Source organism: Sesamum indicum, linkage group LG16 (assembly GCF_000512975.1).
Source record: "Sesamum indicum cultivar Zhongzhi No. 13 linkage group LG16, S_indicum_v1.0, whole genome shotgun sequence".
In the NCBI taxonomy this organism is placed as follows: Eukaryota; Viridiplantae; Streptophyta; class Magnoliopsida; order Lamiales; family Pedaliaceae; genus Sesamum; species Sesamum indicum.
Genome location: NC_026160.1, coordinates 7299 through 25482, shown reverse-complemented (window position 1 = coordinate 25482; position 18184 = coordinate 7299). Strand labels below are relative to the sequence as shown.

Here is an 18184-nt window from a genome sequence, read left to right as displayed (position 1 = left end):
CCTTCGTCTGATGCTCGGATGCAAATTTGGCGCTGCTGAGCTTTCTGGGTGGGTTGACTCTTTCTTTTTTATATGCACCAAAATGTAGACGTATACATTGTGAGTTATGTGAATTTAGGAAAGTTTTTATAGCTCGTACAGTCATTTCACTTATAAAATTAAGTACATTTTGAATTTCACTTGTTTTAGATACATAAGATAAATTTTTACCAAAATAAATATTTTAAAAAATTGCGAGTAAAAGTTTATATACCAAAAAATTAAAAATATTTAAGACAGTTGTCGGATTATTTGATAGAGAAAGAGAACAGATCTAACTTTTACAATATGAAGTCTATTTATTAGTATCATCTACTAAATATAAATAGTTATGTATGTATTTAATAATATGTGATATGATGTTAGATATTATTAAAAATACACACACACATATGTATGTATATATTCATAATAGAAAAGTTTGCGAAACAATTTTAAGTTAAGTAAGAAAAGTGAATATATAAGATAAAAAGAAAAGTTTTATATTAAATTTAATAATGAAATATGATTTTTATTTTTTTTATTGAAACTGATATGATAATTTAAAGAGATAAACTAGTGATTAATATGAATTAAATATATAATAATTTAAATATTTTCATTAATTTAATTATTTATAAAATTTAATATGCTGAAAAATCTTGCATTAATTTGACTTATGACATAAATATGCAACTTAGTACATTTCTATTATATATCTAGTATTAATTTAGTAGGAACATAATTGGAAAAGATGCAGAAAATATTGATTAATTTGTATAAACACTCATTATACAAATTTTTGTACATTTAAATATTTATTCTAAAAATAATATGAAATATGGAAAAGATAGTAACTTTAAAGGTATATTAATTTTATTCTTATAAGTAAGATTGTGCAAAAGTCATAAAGTTCTTATACTGAATTAATTATTTAAGAAAATTGATTGCAATAGTATATATAAATATTAAGGTCATGTTTACTTCTTGTTATAAAAGGTGATATCTTTATAGACTCTAATAGTCATTTGTTTATTTATTTTTTCGCCAGCCCGTTACAACTTGGGCTGCCCCGATATTAAAGCCAATTTTTGATAATTTTCTGTTGATTGGATACTCACCAACATGGGCCATTTTTCCCTTTTTAGTAACTTCCGTTTTGGTCCTTGAAGGTAGGATGAAATGTTCAAATTGCCCTCGTTTTTTATTGTTATTATACCTGGTGACTCGTCAGGTGGATTTAATGCACTTGACACAAGATTGCGAAACTACTCAACACAACTTTTGTACCCCAACATTTCGCTCACAACAGAAGGCAAACTCCAAGAACAGGTAAAAATGACTTTTTCCAGTATTATGCTGAGAGCTGATTACTATGTTTGGATTTATGTTGTCACATTTTTCGAAAAAAGATAAAACACACCCAATGTTTATTTTTGTGTTTTTACACCTTATTTGTGTGTTTTTTTTATTTTTCAACTTTCTGTATATAATATATATATTTATATATAATATAAAAGAGACATGATTTAACAACAAACAGTGATTTTTGTCTTCCAAATCCCAACATCAAATCTACACCACTTATTTTAAAATATTTAAAATTACCTCAAAACACAAAAACACACCATCTATCTTCAATACACACTTGTCTCTATTTTTTTTTCTCTCCATCTCCAAAACACAAAATAAAATACTCAAAATACAAATCCAAACATTATGGATCTATCTTTTGTTTTTTGATCTGTTAGCCTTAATTTGTTCTCTTTCTTTCTTTACTTTCCATGGAAATTTTCATTGATTTTGCTGAAACTGTTTCTTGGTAGAGTTGTGGTTTTGAAGTATGGAGAAAGAGAAAACAAATGTTTATCCACCTGATACTATTTTTTAGGACTTCTTAAAAACAGTAGAATCTGAAACGAGTTCACTGAAAGTAAGTACTTCAGAATCGAAAGCAGGCAAGAAGGAAGGGAGCACAACAGGCAATGAAGCTCCGCGGCGGAAGGCAACAGGGCTAGGTAAAGCAAAATAAAGAAAAGGGGCAGAGAAGGTGAAGGAGAGATGAGTCATTTGACTGACTAGACACACCAATTTTGTCCTATTCGGAGTTATAAATGTTATTGCACACACAATCACTTAAATAATACAAGGCAAGTAAACACAAAATCATTTGATTGACAATACCTTTAGTTAGTAAATAAATTACTAAATAGTCAATTTGAAATCAATCAAATACACAACACAAGTTAATATTTTGCCACTTGATCCCATCACAAGAAGTAAACATGGCCTAAAAGTACAAGGTTTAAGAAGTGTAGCATATTATTATTATTATCATTGTTATTGTTAATCATAATACAATTTAATTTGCTAAATACAAAGTTAAACTCCGCCGCGATATAGACCCATATTTTATTCCCAGTGGTGCAACTCAATGATTCCAGGTAGCTGTGATAATGACTATGCCCAATGTACAGCTGCAGTTTGTCGCATCCTTCTGAAGTTCAGATAAAAATGAAGCGTTGCTAAGCTTTTCTCTTCACATGTTTTTTAGGATAAATTGCATCGGGCTCCCATCAACTCTGATAATTATAAATATTGCTTGTTATTTGAAATATTTAAAAAAATTAACAATATTCGTTTTATTGTAACGATTGTCTAATATTTAACCCAATATGTTAGTCATCGTTATATTTTTATCTTTTTTTAACTGATCAAAATATCTTGTGGACTATAAATTAATTTTACCTATTTTTTAGAATTTTTTTTTAAAACAATCATGTATTATAAATTAACAATCCTGAAAACATCAACAGGCACCAGTGGTCTAGTGGTAGAATAGTACCCTGCCACGGTACAGACCCGGGTTCGATTCCCGGCTGGTGCAAATATCTGAGGTAGCTGTGACGATGACTGCGCCCACAGAGACGGTTGGGTCCGTCCTTCCTCCGAACTTCGGATGAAAATGCGGCGTTGCTGAGCTTTTACCCTGTTCATACTTTTTTCAATCCTCCAGGGATGGATTTTCCTTTGGCCGGCGGCATATCAGGGAATGTGTTGCTCATTGCATTTATACCATATCAAAAAGAGTAATATGTCTGTTTAATTATATTACAATTACATATTTATGAAAGATTCTATATATTTCTTTTTAAGTTTAGCTCTGTAACTTTTCTGATTAAATTTTCAATAAAAATGAATATTACAGTAATTGTAAAATAAATTTGATACAAAAAATTAATTTTTTCATCATAAAAAAATTATTCACTATAGCTAACTTCCATAGTAAAAACATTTGCCTTTTAGTCCTGACAAATATTTTTGCCGTTCTCCCAAAAATTATATATACCCAACAACAGCTGCATGGTCATGGTTATGGTCAGTAGCTTTTTCCTACTGTTATTTATTATGAACAATACCAATTAGCTATAGTTAAATGTTATATTTCTTGCAGTAAATGTCGATTAAAAATGAAATTTTTGTTAGTTAATTAATGCAGAAATAACATGGCATAACGCCTAATAGTATAAAAATGAGTAAAGTTGACGAAAACGAAACCCAAACTGACCCTATCCGGAGCAGAACCCCAATTTATCTGGACCCATTGCCATGCGTCATAAGCTCTAAACAAAATAATCTCCATTATTTCTGTAGAATCAAAATGAGAAACTCTTGGGACAATTAACAAAGAAACATTTTGAAATATTAAATGCACTATTTGGTAACAAGCATAAGCCTAAAATTCACAGATTAAGAAATTTTATAACGTTAACTGATGCTGTTGACTAGAGATTTTTTCTCAAACCCCTTGTTTAATTATAAAACAACTAAATTATGAATATTTATACGGGTAATTAGGGTTCAGCTCCGATCATTTATACTATTTTTTAATTAAAAAGATACGATTTCAGTATCTTTAACTTTTTGGTCCATCACGTTTATTTTTATATATATTTTTAAACCATTTCGTCTTTTACTTTTATTTATTTTCAACCTTTACGGTTTTTTTCCCTTCTCTTACTCTTTTCTCGATAGCTTCTCATAAATTCTTTTTATAAAATTATTTATTTATTTAAGTAAACTATATTTATTTAAATTTTAAATTCAGTATCGTACACATAAATTTGAAGTGTTTGTTTGCTTATTAGAAACATCGGATTACCAAAGTTTTAGTTTACATGCCTAAAAAAGGACTAAGAATAAGCCCTTTGGCGAACAAGCCACTTTAATGCCTAAAAAAGGACTTCAACGTCCCAAGGTCTTGATGATGAAACAATCATCCATATAAACTAGTAAGCCCCATAATTAAGTATATTTTATTTGAGTACGTAAAGTAAATAATGAGTAACTGACATAAAATTGTGTAAATTCATGATTTGGAAGTACATCGGTTAATTAATTTTGTACACCAACTATAGGGCGATTTGTACAATTAACGCACTTTGTCCTCAGGATCATTCTAGAATTCAGATAGAAGTTTCATGTAATCTTCCTCATCTAAGTCTTTGTGCAAGAATGTGTTATTGAATGTCCGTTTGGTGCAATTTCCGTCCCCATGCAACTACAACAGACGATAATATATATATGCACGGAGCTAGATGTGTTTAGCAACAAGTGCAAAAGGATCATGGAAGTTGAAGCCCTCAATTATGTAAATTAAGCACTTGACTACTAAGCGCTAGTTCTATCTTTCAATTGTGCCCATCATATTTGTATTTCACCTTATAAAACCCGTTTGCAATCAATAAATTTCTTAATGAGCTCTAATGTTCATGTTTGATTTGTCATTCGAGATGCATATCTCTCTTTGCATAACTCTTAAGCTCAACTTTTGAGTTAAATTGCCACCAAAAGCAACTTATGACCTTGACAAAAATTATCAAACATCGCATAATTAGCTAAGGGATAAGTTACTCCTGACCAATTAAATCCTCAAGCAAAATCATCTAACAACTTCCCAACATATAAATCATCTTATTTTTGTTTTGATATATAATAATATGAAAGGAATCCCATCCCAACAGGCACCAGTGGTCTAGTGGTAGAATAGTACCCTGCCACGGTACAGACCCGGGTTCGATTCCCGGCTGGTGCATAATGTCTTCTCAGGTAGCTGTGATGACATCTGCGCCCACAGGGACGGTTGGGTCCGTCCCTTCCTTCCGATGTTCGGATGAAAATGGTGGCGTTGCTGAGCTTTCCTGTCAAGTTTCTTGTATTTTTCATCTTTGTTTAACAATACTAAATTAATTTTATAATAAATGTATTAAAACGTGAAAATAAAAACTTAGTAACATAAGAAACAAATTTAAACTAATACTGTTCGAGCTTTCCTGTCAAGTTTCTTGTATTTTTCATCTTTGTTTAACAATACTAAATTAATTTTATAATAAATGTATTAAAACGTGAAAATAAAAACTTAGTAACATAAGAAACAAATTTAAACTAATACTGTTCGATCCATCATTTTTGAATAAAGTCAATATCATTATTTGGATTTGACGGTTGAGTTGTACTACATGATACTAAGAGTTAGATTTTTATTTTATCCACCTAAAGCTTATAAGAATTTAGTTTAATAACATTCTTGTGAAGCAGTACAAAATATATGTATTATTGTTTCATCTACTTTATGAAATTTTGTAGTTTGAATTTTATAAAAAAATAGAATTTGAGAATTTTATCTTTTAAAGTATTTTTGAGAAAATATAAGGATTAAAATGATGCAAATTTAGTATTTAAAATGCAATTTAATTTCATAACATTTTTTTCATCTACTGTAAATTTTGTTGTCATCAAAACTAATTCTGGGTGAAGGAGAAATTGACAACCAAAAATTACCACTAAATTTGACAGTGTAGAGATTAAAATAAAAGAGAATTAATGTGCAAAGGTAAGGTATAAATCCACAGTCTCATATTAAAAGTTGAGAAGATTACTTGCCAACTTATTTATTGATTTGAACAGTATTGCTTCATACTTCATTGCCCAAGTCTAGTACATAATTTCACCTGTCATTATTTCTCTAGAGTTGAAATTTTGAGTCTTGTTTTAGTTTTTTTCTATAATAATATTAATAATAATGATAATGAATAATTAAATCATCAATTCTACTAACAAAATAAATTACGTAATTTTCAATTAAATTAATGATATTAAAGGCTACATTTGAACTATTGAATTTGAAGTTATATAATTCAAATAACTAGTAACAATTTTTTTTTGGGTAGATAATTTTGCATTTTGGGTGTCAATTTGAATTGAATAATGATGAGCTATATATTCTTTGAGTATGAAATCATGCAGTTGACATAATTTTTTTCAAATCCTTGATATGTATCCAAATTCATCAATCTATATGTTTGCCAAAGAGAATTTTATGCAAACTAAAGATCACATGAAACCTTAAATACTTTTCACACTTTTATAATGGGTATTAATATCTAGGATATTTATTTTTTTAGTCAAAAGATAAATTTTTAATTTAAATTATGTTAAGGAGTCGGGCTCAAATTACTCACATTGACAAGCTCAAGCTCTGTTGGCCCATCAATCATGAGCAGACTAAAAGGGCTATTAGAGCAGCCAATATTGTCGTGTTGATGGGGCACACAGTCCAGACCCAATATTAACAAGTCCAAGGTCCATCCATCTCATAAGATACATCTGTTAGTAAGAGCAATGAATTATTATTAATTAAAATAAATCGATTGCCGTTATTCCTGTTGAATATCCCTAACAAAGATCATTACAGTACTATGCAGTAAAAACACAAAATATAAATCGATTGCAATCATTCTCGTTGAATATTAGTAGAAACACTACCTACTATGCAGTAGAGAATACATACTATGTAGTATAAATACCACATACCATGCAGTAGAAGCAACATTCCACGCATATGGCAGGGTGCGAAACAACTAGGCCTCATTTGGCAGATACGTTATTGTACACATCAAATGCCATCTCATTGTAAAAGCATGCAAGCAAGGACGCCTATGCTGGTTGGATAAAGATCACATGTAACCACTCCCATAATTTTATGCTATTATGTTGCTGATATGATAGTGTATCTTTATGTTGACATGGAGCGTAGATGACAAGGCAAACAGGGATAAAACATTATGCCCATAAAATTGGCATTTCAAGAATTTTGGGATATTTCAACCACTCATAATCGATCCGTAAATTTCTCATAACATGCTTCTATAAATAGGATTCGAGTAAGTCAACAACGTACACCAGCTATTCAACAAGTCCATTCGAATTCTCTCTGTTCTCCATTCTCTTCACACAAGTTTTAACTTACTAGATATCACGTTTAACTTTAATTTCTTTATTCATTTCATTTAGAACACCTTACTAAATTAAGCAATAGAAATGCTAATCTTTCATTCGATAATTTTAAAGTATCAAAAGAATTATTCAACCATTATAATACTATTGGACTCTAGTACTCATCAAATAAGCTCATCGTATTAAAATATTACTATTCTATGTTACAAAATCTCATAAATTCACCAATATTATTATACCATATTATAAGGAATTACAAACTCGGCCATAATCACCCGCCAAGAAAAGGTAAAACAAACGAAACCAAATTTAAAATAAAAAAAATCAATTTACAACTAAATAAAATTATAATTCAATTTCTTTTGTGAAAATTATCTTGTAATAAGCACTTGGAAGAAATATAAGAAAAGGGAAAAAGCAAAACGAGTGGAAGATGAGTTGAAAACAAAGCAATCCTCAACATCACAAAAGCCTCTCCCTGATATTTCCCATTCTCCATCCCACTTCACTCTCCCTCCACCAGAACTAAACACGGAGAAGCAATGTCAGTAGTGAACTGCTGCCTGTCAGTCACTTCCACCGCCGCGCCCGCTTCCCAGGACTCCCCAAACATCTCAGCATCGCCTTCGCAACCTGCAGGCTCAAGGCCACCGACCAAGATTATACTGCCAAAAAAGAAGCCATTGAAATGGTCCACCGGGGTGGCGCCGGGGGATTACGGGGGCCCGCCCACCACTACCAAGCTGAGGAAATACTGGGGTGGAGAGGAGGACCCTCTTGCCTCTGATGACTACTTGTGGAATAAAGATTTCATGGGCCGCATGAAAAAGCTCATTCAAGACCCTGAAGAAGGTGCCGGTGATAGTTCCTCTGATCCACGATATGCGTCTGCTAAGGTCTGTTCACTATGTCGTTCAATTACCCTTTATTTTCAATTGTAATTATCTGTTTTCCTTGTGTTCTTTTCTATTGAGTTGCTGTCGATGTTGTGTTTTTTGTTGGTTTGAGATTCTGCTAAGTGAAAATGGGTCGTTGATAATGACTCTTGGGGTTGAAATCTTCTCTTTGGAATGCGAATTCTTGTTTTTGAAAATTCTGTTGGTTTAAAATAGTTAATCCTTGCTATGGCATTGCTCAAGCTTGTATCTTTTGTTAGTGAATCCTGAAAATTGTTTTTGTTTGTTTGATAATCGACAGTCTGAAAAAGTTCTGCTGTTTCTGTTTTGTAACTTGATTTGAAGCTTTGTGAAGATTTTGATAATAAAAATGTAAAACCAACTTTTATGGCTTTAGATTAGCATTTTCTGAGTGATAAATTGATCACTGATGTTGTTTGGGCCTTTCTCTTAATAGGATGAGCCTTCTGGATTTCTCAGCTTGAATAGAGTCATGAGCCTGGACAAGTATGGAAAGTTTGTGAATTTTAATTATTCTATTTTCGTCAACTGCTTCAGCAATGTACCATGTAAAAGTCCGCTATTTAACTATGCAGTTTGGAAGTTGACTTGAGTAAACAGCTTACGACAGCTTCGGGATCAGTAGTAGAGCAGCAAGTTGAGGAACAAGTATAATTTAGACCTTTAAATCCCTTTGCTTGTATATGTTGTATTCCTGTGCTTTCTACTTGCATACTCATCAGAGTAAAATTATATTTAGATTGTTAAGACTGCTGGTAGAAGATGGAGACCAGCTCCAACTCGTCGTGAGCAAGAGAAGTGGGATAGAGCTACTAAGGCTGCAACTGGAGGCAGTGTAATTCATCTAGTTGTTATAGATTACTACATTTTTCTTATGTAAATGCATAAAAAGTCAGATAATAGGTTGATGTCTGATTTTGAAGCACAATGTATATTGTTTGTTGAACAATGTTATTTTTGGTAATTTTTCCTATTTTCATTCTACAGGATGTCATGTTTCGGGAATCCAGACGCCCCCGAGGGGATCCTGAAGTTTTGGCTGCTCAGTCAAGGGAACAGTACTATAAGGTACTCATTTATAAGAGATGATGCTCTTTATACCTCATGGTGTCCAGTTCGAAGCTCTCAGTTCTCCTAGTGAATGTTTCTCTTTTGCAGTTGAAGAACAAATTGCAAGCACTCACACTGGGAATCGGTGGTGTCGGAGTGCTTTCAGCCTATTTTTCATATTCTCCTGAAATTGCAGCGAGGTACCTAAAGATACTGCATAAATGTGTTTCAGAAACTTATCTACAATTGTGTACCTATATATCTCCTATATCGCATTGCTAGCTATGATTTGTGGATGATACGTTTTGGGTTGTCGACATGTGAATCTACTGCATTCAGGGCATTATCCTTTGCAACTGGCATGCTTTCTAAATAAAATTACATATGAACTTTTTTTTCTTGAATAATGTTTTATTTCTGGTGTAGTAAAATCAAAAGCGATTGATATATAACCTCATCGGAAATGTGCTATGACTTGTTAGTGCAAGTGTTTAGTCTCACTGCCAATTTAGTAATGCTTCTAATATGAATGCATTCAGCTATGGTGCTGGCTTGCTTGGTTCTTTGGCATACATGCGAATGCTGGGCAACAGTGTTGATTCCATGGCAGATGGAGCAAGGGGACTTGTCAAGTATGTTTCCTTCCTCCTTTTTCTTTAGGATGTGAAAAGTGTTACATGATGGCCTATGATGTATATTAAGTTGGGTTTCGCATGCCGCCTTTCATGTTTGATTGCTATTATTTGCAAACTATATCTCAAAATGGAACGGTCCTTGAAAAGTGGAAACTGAATATTAATACGTAAAACAGTTGTTTCCATCAAAATAAATTTATTGGTAGTGTCTATCCGGAAAATGACTTGTATGTTACCTGGTCTTTGAAGCATGAGTCCAGAGTCGATCTAGCATTTCAGACTTCATGCTTTGCGACCAAATAATTGGTCGTCCTGAGAGGTTCTCGCGTGCCAATTTTGAAGAACTATGTTATACGGATATGAGCATATTGACATGAGTATGACATAGTGTGGATGTGGCAGCATGATGAGGATGGAACACAGTAGCAATAGGACATGATATCAAGAAAAGTGTACTCAAACTTACTTATATTTCCAGACGGGTGAAATCTGATTCATTCAGTGTGCCATGTGATTAAGCATGGGGATTTTCTCAATTTGGAGGCGAAGTTCACATGCTTTTTGCATGAGAGGTCCCAGTAGCTACTCCTCAATTTATGGGACTACAATTGACACCACCTCTAAAATTGAAAGCTTGTAACAACACTAACGCTAGTTTAGCTTAGTTTTTCCAACTTGTGAGACTTATTTCCCAAAACTCCATGCACATCTAAGTTTACTTGGGAAAGTCATGCAAGCAAAGCCAAGATTCAAAGGCAGCTTGGGTTATAACAATAAGGTAAGAGTAAATGTATACCCCAACACCCCCCGGCCCCCACGCCCCCCCCACACACAATAATAACATAATAAGCATACACATACTTGACACACTCTACATCTGTTTGTACTAGTAGCATTTGCTGTACATGGTGACAGGCCTACTACAGCCAAGTACTTCTAGAAATTTTGACACTTTGTTTCGCCTCTAATTGGATTCTGTTCAACTTATATCATACTTGTTATTTTCTCCTCAAATATGCATGCGACATTATACTCATAATTTTTCGTTACTAACCTTCCTTTATCAGTAATTTTACGGTCTTGTCAGGTTTTATATACTGTATATTGCATTCTTGTTTCACTTCTCCAGCTTCATCAAGAGAAAGGAAATGAAAGTTATCACTTTTCGCTCTCCAATTAAAAAAGTATACAAAAATCGATCTTTTCCACCCTGAGAAGAAATCATTTACAACTGAAATAATACGTTCAATTATGGACAGAACATAAATTTGTGCAATCCACAAATTTATGCAATATTTGTGTAATACTTAAAGTATGCATGTGAAAACTATGGAAAAGTTGTGTTAACCGATTAAACTTTCATTTTATACAGTTTAAATTTCTTTTAATTAGCGTCATGTCAGATATGCCTTCTACATTTAGAAGGCCAAGATGGCTAGTCTATACCCCATTTATTTGGCTTCTATGAGCTTTCATTTGCAGGGGAGCGATCGGACAGCCACGGCTTTTGGTTCCTGTTGTCTTGGTGATGTTGTATAATCGATGGAACGGGTAAGGCCATTAGAGGGCACGCCTTAGCGACTCTCTTCTGGACATATTTGATATGAAATCCCAATTGCAAATTTGTATATATCTCACGTAAAATACTTCATTGATAGGATTCTAGTTCCAGACTATGGATTCATGCACCTTGATTTGATTCCGATGCTCGTGGGGTTCTTCACTTACAAGATTGCCACTTTCATGCAAGCTATCGAGGATGCTGTGAATGCCATTGGCGAAAAAACACAAGCTTAACTTGACTACCTCTGCTGGTGATGAAAAGATTATAGATGTTTATATGTCTACGTATTGTATATAGAAATATTCTTCAACTGAACAATTTAAGTATATATGAAAAAAGAAAAGGGATCTCACAGTTTATCTCCAATTTTTTTACTTTGTGAGATATATTCTTGATTTGAAGCATCTTATCCTGTTTCTCTACAAATGCAAGGATTATTTTCAAGTGTATACTTCTGTTGGGAGATGCAGCAGTGCTGGTCTCAGGTGTTGCCTGGTCCAAATTAATTTATTTAAAATTTTCTTTTTATAAAATAAGTTATTCTTTTACATAATAATAACTTATCAGATATCAATAAATAATAGTCCGGAGGTAGGGTGAGTTTGGATCTTGTTTTTTAGAACTTGCAAAAATTAAGTGTAGTTGTTTCGAACATTGCAAACTTCGCTCTAAAGTTGTCCCATTCACATTCTTAAGGATGTCTGCGAAAGCTTAAAATAAGTATTTATTAGCAATAAACAATCAAGTTGAAAGGGGTGTTTTTAACCATATTTGAATCACAAAATCCAGATATTATTACCTCCTGAGACCATTGTTCCATTTCCCCTCAGGCATTTCACTCAAACCTCTCCCAATCATACAGAGCTATTACCATATAATAAAAATGACAGATTTCTTATATATAATAATACCAAATACTAATGTTACAGTTTTATTTTACTGCTGTTTTGCACTCTTCATAACAGCCATAAACATACATAACTTGCCGTTCTCTTATAACATAGCCACCATAAACACATCCAACTAACGCAAGATGCCGAGGGCTTAACCAGTGTTCTGCAGTCCGGCAGCGATACCCTTCATGGTCAAGATAAGTGTGTCTTCTAGCCCTGGAGCATACTCGCTCGTAGGGTTCAGCTTCACCAGTTCGTCAGCTGGTTTGCTCGTGTCCATTTCCATGATCTCTTTCGAGAGATGCGGGCCTACAGTTACATTATAACTGGGGTCGCGAATGCGCTTCAGGGTATAGATTTGACACACGTTAAGGACTGTGATATATGGATCCCGGAGTCGGAGCCGCTGCCTCAAGTAGGGGTCTCCCTCAAGTAGTTCCTTGTGTCCAGCAACCTAAACCAAACAAGAGCAATTGAGCTATTAAAAAACAAGGGAAATTGCGCAGACGCTTTCCAAGGTAGAGAGGGTGAATTAATAGTGAAAAATTGGCCAGCATTCTCTGCAGTCATATTTTACATTACAGGTTCACTCTGAAGACTGAAGGGCCAAGGGGGAGATCTATAATGCAAACCATGACTGCATGGAGCATCAGCATATGCAATAATCGACATGAACTCTCTTTTGTACTATACCGAGACTTTGGAAAATGTCCGTAATCATCCCAAATAACAATCAAGAACAAGTAACTCGTGAGCATGCAATCTCGCATACAACTACATTTAGTATAAAAAGTTATTAAGAGGCAAAGCCGCTGACCTGTAGGATCAGGTTCTGAGTTGCTTCGTAGTTGGCCCGCAGTTGCTCTCCAAACGGCCACAAATCTGGCGAGACTAAGAGTTTGTCGTACAAAGCAGCAATTCCAGGGTCTCCCTTTGCCAACACCATTTCAATCAAGTCAATAGTCACTCTGAAGAAAGGCCATTCTCTGTACATATCCTTGAGCATCTGCAGATTTCTTATATCCTTCTCAATAACGTGTTTCATTGCAGCCCCAAACCCAAGCCAGACGGGAAGATGGAATCTTGTCTGTGTCCATGCAAATATCCATGGGATTGCTCGTAGTGATTCTATTCCACCACTAGGTTTTCTTTTCGATGGACGACTTCCAATGTTCATCCGACCGTACTCCAACTCGGGTGTTGCCTGAAGGAGTAAAGAGAACACAAAGGTAAATGCAAGTTGCAGATAAAGAAATCAAGATCCAGCATTCCATCAAATTTCAAATATAACATAAGCAAATAAATACTTACTCGGCGGAAGTATTCGACAAACCGAGGTTCCTGGAAAACCACAGAGCGATATTCTTTCGTGGCAACAACAGCCATCTCATCCATTAGGGAACGCCATTCAGGTTTTGGTGCCACCGGTGGGTGCATTCCATGCTCAAGTGTGGCAGCCGAAAATCGCTGGAGAGTTCTGAAACACAAATGCTCCTCTCCGAATGACTGCTCAATAACTTCTCCTTGAACAGTGACACGAAGAGAGCCGTGAATGGTGTCTGGTGGCTGAGACAAAATGGCAAGATGGGTTGGGCCGCCTCCTCGTCCGACAGTCCCACCTCGGCCGTGAAACATCGTCAACTTTACTCCATATTCTTTCGCCACCTTTACAAGTTCCTCTTGAGCCTTATATAACTGCCACGCTGCAGAAAGTCGTCCAGCATCTTTTCCCGAGTCTGAGTATCCAATCATGACTTCTTGTTTCCCATTGATCCTGTTGCGGTACCAATCTATGGAAAACAGTCGAGCAACGGAAGCAGGAGCGGCCTCGAGATCAGCGAGCTTTTCAAACAACGGAACAACTCGCAGAGGGTTTTTGACATGGCATTCCCGTTGCAAAAGTTCAACTGCAAGCACATCAGATGGGGCGGTCGCCATTGAAATTATGTAGGCACCAAAATTATCTGACGGGAGTTCGGCAATGACATAAAATGTGTTCAAAACATCAGCAATTTCTTCTGTCTTTGGAAGATCAGTCCCAAACAGCGGACGTTTGCCGCTAAGTTCAGATAAAAGCCATTCTTGCCGGCGCTCCTCTGGCCATTCTCGGTAGGACCCGATCTCCAGGTGCCTAGTAATAGCGTCTAGAACATCGGTGTGCCGATCTGACTCCTGACGGATATCAAGTCTCACAAGGGAGAGTCCAAATGTGGAAACTTGTCTTAGAAAATCAAGAAGGCTTCCGTCAGCAATTGGCCGATCACCGCAAGCACAAAGCGATCTATAACACAGCTCAAGAGGCTCCAGAAACTGAACGCAAAAGATAAGCTATCATTAGTTTTTTGTTGAAGATTAGGAAAAAAAAGTTTTGAATGTCATTGCATGAGGAATTAAGAACTACATTTCCCCAAGTCTACTAAATTCAATGCACAAAACGATTTACTAATTTATAGAAGATCCAGATGCATGCTGTGTGATATAAAGCAACTGCAGAACATGTAACAACCATAAAGCTACTTTCTTTTGTTGTTATGTTCAATAGTTGAAAGCTGAAAAATTTTAAGTTATAGAAATGAACTTTTAGTGGTTCAAAAATTGAGAATAGATTGGGGGAAAAACAAAGAATTTTACGATGAGCAGACCTCTTCAACGTTGGTGAAAGTTGACTCCTCGGGAATATCGGAGACTCCATTTGCTAGCAATTGACGAGCACGTTCACGTGTATGATATAGCTTGTCCCTCACGTCTCCAAGTATAACACGATAAGGCTCGTTTGGTGGAACTTGCTTCCAAAACTCTGCAAGAATAAACACAGGAAGATTGCAAAATGAATTAATAACATCAAACTTTCAACATTTGGTCAAGCCTACAAAAATAATTTAGGCCCCTAATTGTTTAGGCACATCTTCAGTATGAAGTTACCTATGTAATGTTTAGCGTTTCTTTTTGAGGACCTGTGAAGTTCATCCGCACGCATGCGAAGTTCATCATTGCAACGCCACATCGAGAGCTTCCAGAGACAACATAATAGAGAAAAATCGCGGTTTGTCAGCCATCAAACATTAAGAGGAAAAATCTTTAAGGACACAAACAAGAAAAAAATTTCTTACCTCGAACATGAGATCCTCTATTTGTGAGAAGTACAGGTTAGCAGCCATCATCCTGGCCAGTAAGCAGACATCTCTTGTAACTTCGGGAGTTACCCTTGGATTGCCTAGCCACCATATACAAAAAATCTTAGCTAATTCTCTTCTACTGAATTGTTAAGAAAATTAAGAATTATTCAAGAAAAATTCACTTAAATATAACTTGCAAAGAGGGACAATACCATCACGATCCCCACCCATCCAGGAAGAGAATTGAATAAGCGGGGCATTGTAAGGAACTCGCTCATTTATTCCAATGTTTTTCAAAGCAGTGTCAACACGCCGCAAGAATTTCGGCACTCCCTTCCATATGGTCTCATGGAAGTAACTCATTCCAGCTCTCATCTCATCTTGGGGAGTCGGAGGATTTCTCCTAATTTCATCCGTGCGAAATGCAGCTTGTATCTGAACAAACCAGACAATGTAGTTATCAGATATAAGCTATACATAACTATCAGGCAGAAACGAAACAAGCATAAACATTTTTCGTATCTTTTGGATTATGCTTTGAAACATTAGGTAGTATTAATATTAATATCTGGTGAACAAAAGTCAAACGAAGAAAGAATTTTGTAACTTGTTGTAACTTTGCAGACTGCTGGGTGATGCAATTATCAGCTGAATATGACTCAGTCATGGTCACAATTTTATTATGGCAAGAGGTTCAAACTGAGCCACAAATCAAAACGTAGATCTTGCATGTCAATGTATTATCTCTTTATCTAAACTCCTTAGAATGTATGAGAAAGTTCAGTCCAGTCTCCTTGAAGTGGGGCATGGTTGATTGATATTGACTAATACAATTAGTATATGTCACCATAAATCAGACAAAGTGGTACTGAAACCATTAATTGCATACCTCTCTTTGCAATGCCTCATCAAGTTCCTGCTTATCGTCAGGGGTGATATCCTTTGCATTTAACTGAGTCAAACAGTCACGGATTCTGGGAAAAATCAAACAGGAGATGTAAGCATTGCTCCTACTTAACCAAATCATTCTTGAATTTCATCATGAAACTAGTAAGCAATGAGGTAATTAGATAAAAGGTGCAAAACAAACCAACAAAAACTATGTTGATAACTTGATATAGCCGTAAAATTGTAAAACTAGTAGCATATATCACAAACCTTGCATGTTTCTGAAGCAAAGATCTACGAACAGACTGAGTAGGATGAGCTGTTAGTACTAAATCTACTGTTTGATTCTTCAAAGCATCAAAAACCTCTTGTGGGGTCTTGTTCAATTGTCCCACCAGCCTCTTTAGAGTCTCTTCAATGTCAGATTCGGTTGTGGCTGATGCCTCATCAGAAAAGTCACGCTTTTTTAACTTAATCCTGCGTCTGTATGCAATCTGAACTTCTTCGGCAAGGTTAGCTAAGTTAAGCATGTTGGAGAAAGATTTCGCAACCACAATAGAGTCCCCAGCATCTAAACTAGTGAGAACTCTCCCGAGCTCTTCCAGTTTCTGCGGGTCACGTTTCCCTTCATACTCTGCGGAAATCTCGTAACAGTCTTGAACCTAGTTTGACACAAAATATAAGTTTGGCATCACACTGTAAACATCCACTAGAACTTGTTTTCATCCCCATCTTCAACTAAGACCAATATTTTCAACCTTTTCTTCTGGCTTGGAAAAGGTGGAGTTACTACAACTAGTATATAATTCGAAAAAGAATTTTTCTTAATCAAGTGGAAACTCAGTCGAATAAGCACAATCCAGTAAGTAATATCATCTTACACATGCAGAATCGGTAAAAAACCACACAAGCAGATTAGTAAAAAATCTTATCCCCTTAACCAAGAAAGCCTTTCAGCATATCAAGGTAGCCTATGTTCTCATCAGAATCAGAAACAAACAGTATAGAAGCCATATCAGAGGAAATTCAAAGCATAAATAAACAAATAGCTATCAATGGATCAACATATACGGTTTTACTTTTTTTTTTAATGTTTTCATAAATCTTACTTCTCAAAGCCAAAACTCAAAAATTCCATGCCAATGTCCAAAACAACACAAGTGCATGAGAATTATCAAAGTATACAAAGAGCATTTGCAAATTACCAAGTCTTATTTCTCATTCACTATAGTCTATGCAAAAACACAACAAGATATATAAGAAAAATCTCCACAAATCCAAAGGGCATTCCCATAAACATCACACAGCACTCAATTAAACAAAGCAGCATCAAGAAAACAACAGTCTTTCCCAGTCAAACCTCATGAGAAACAAATAAAACAGTCATCAAAGTTCCAAGAAAATTCATCAAAAACACCAAAACTGTATACCGTTTCTCTGATTTCCTCCCCATGCAAGTCCTGGAGAATATCAAGAAAACGATCCAAAAGCAGAGCATCATACTCCACCAGCTTATCATCCTCAGAAACCTTCCCAGGCGCCAACAGCCTCAGCTGTGCATCAATCGATGCCATTTTCTCTATCTTCCTACTCATCTTCTTCTCTCTCCTCCTCTCACACTATATAGCCTCCCAAGTTCCGCAAAAAACTTACAGAAAAATCAGCCCTTTTCCTTTCCCTTCGCTGTCACCAGCTTCCCACCTCCAATTCAAGGCAGAAAAACAGAAGGGTAACACGGGATTTTTGAGGTTGCTTCAACTCAACCAAGTCACGGATTAAACAGGAAAAAGATGAACCCAGATGGGAA

General features: G+C 35.3%; 2 protein-coding genes and 2 non-coding genes across 4 annotated transcripts; 3 read left to right on the top strand and 1 right to left on the bottom strand.

Moving 5' to 3' along the window:
* TRNAG-GCC lies at window positions 2835–2905 on the top strand. Its single transcript has one exon. It is a non-coding gene; the product is annotated as a tRNA-Gly (tRNA).
* Window positions 5043–5113, top strand: TRNAG-GCC. The gene has a single exon. It is a non-coding gene; the product is annotated as a tRNA-Gly (tRNA).
* On the top strand, window positions 7744–11854 carry LOC105178437. The gene is made up of 9 exons (XM_011101901.2): window positions 7744–8210; window positions 8668–8717; window positions 8807–8879; window positions 8971–9066; window positions 9219–9299; window positions 9390–9481; window positions 9821–9913; window positions 11399–11467; window positions 11575–11854. The coding sequence occupies exons 1-9, from the start codon at window positions 7857–7859 to the stop codon at window positions 11711–11713; spliced, it is 1047 nt and encodes a 348-aa protein (XP_011100203.1). The 5' UTR covers window positions 7744–7856; the 3' UTR covers window positions 11714–11854.
* On the bottom strand, window positions 12271–17972 carry LOC105178436 (phosphoenolpyruvate carboxylase 1). The gene is made up of 10 exons (XM_011101900.2): window positions 17808–17972; window positions 16648–17039; window positions 16379–16463; window positions 15702–15924; window positions 15484–15587; window positions 15296–15383; window positions 15016–15170; window positions 13685–14683; window positions 13191–13577; window positions 12271–12827 (listed from the first exon to the last, which is right to left on the bottom strand). The coding sequence occupies exons 1-10, from the start codon at window positions 17970–17972 to the stop codon at window positions 12525–12527; spliced, it is 2901 nt and encodes a 966-aa protein (XP_011100202.1). The 3' UTR covers window positions 12271–12524.

Coding starts and splice junctions, on each gene's coding strand:
- LOC105178437 (XM_011101901.2), top strand. CDS start 7,857: ATGTCAGTAGTGAACTGCTGCCTGTCAGTCACTTCCACCGCCGCGCCC. Junction 9,300..9,389: donor CAAGGGAACAGTACTATAAG/GTACTCATTTAT, acceptor TCTCTTTTGCAG/TTGAAGAACAAATTGCAAGC. Junction 9,482..9,820: donor TCTCCTGAAATTGCAGCGAG/GTACCTAAAGAT, acceptor GAATGCATTCAG/CTATGGTGCTGGCTTGCTTG.
- LOC105178436 (XM_011101900.2), bottom strand. CDS start 17,972: ATGAGTAGGAAGATAGAGAAAATGGCATCGATTGATGCACAGCTGAGG. Junction 17,040..17,807: donor GGGAGGAAATCAGAGAAACG/GTATACAGTTTT, acceptor GTGTCAAACTAG/GTTCAAGACTGTTACGAGAT. Junction 15,384..15,483: donor TAGAGGATCTCATGTTCGAG/GTAAGAAATTTT, acceptor TGTCTCTGGAAG/CTCTCGATGTGGCGTTGCAA.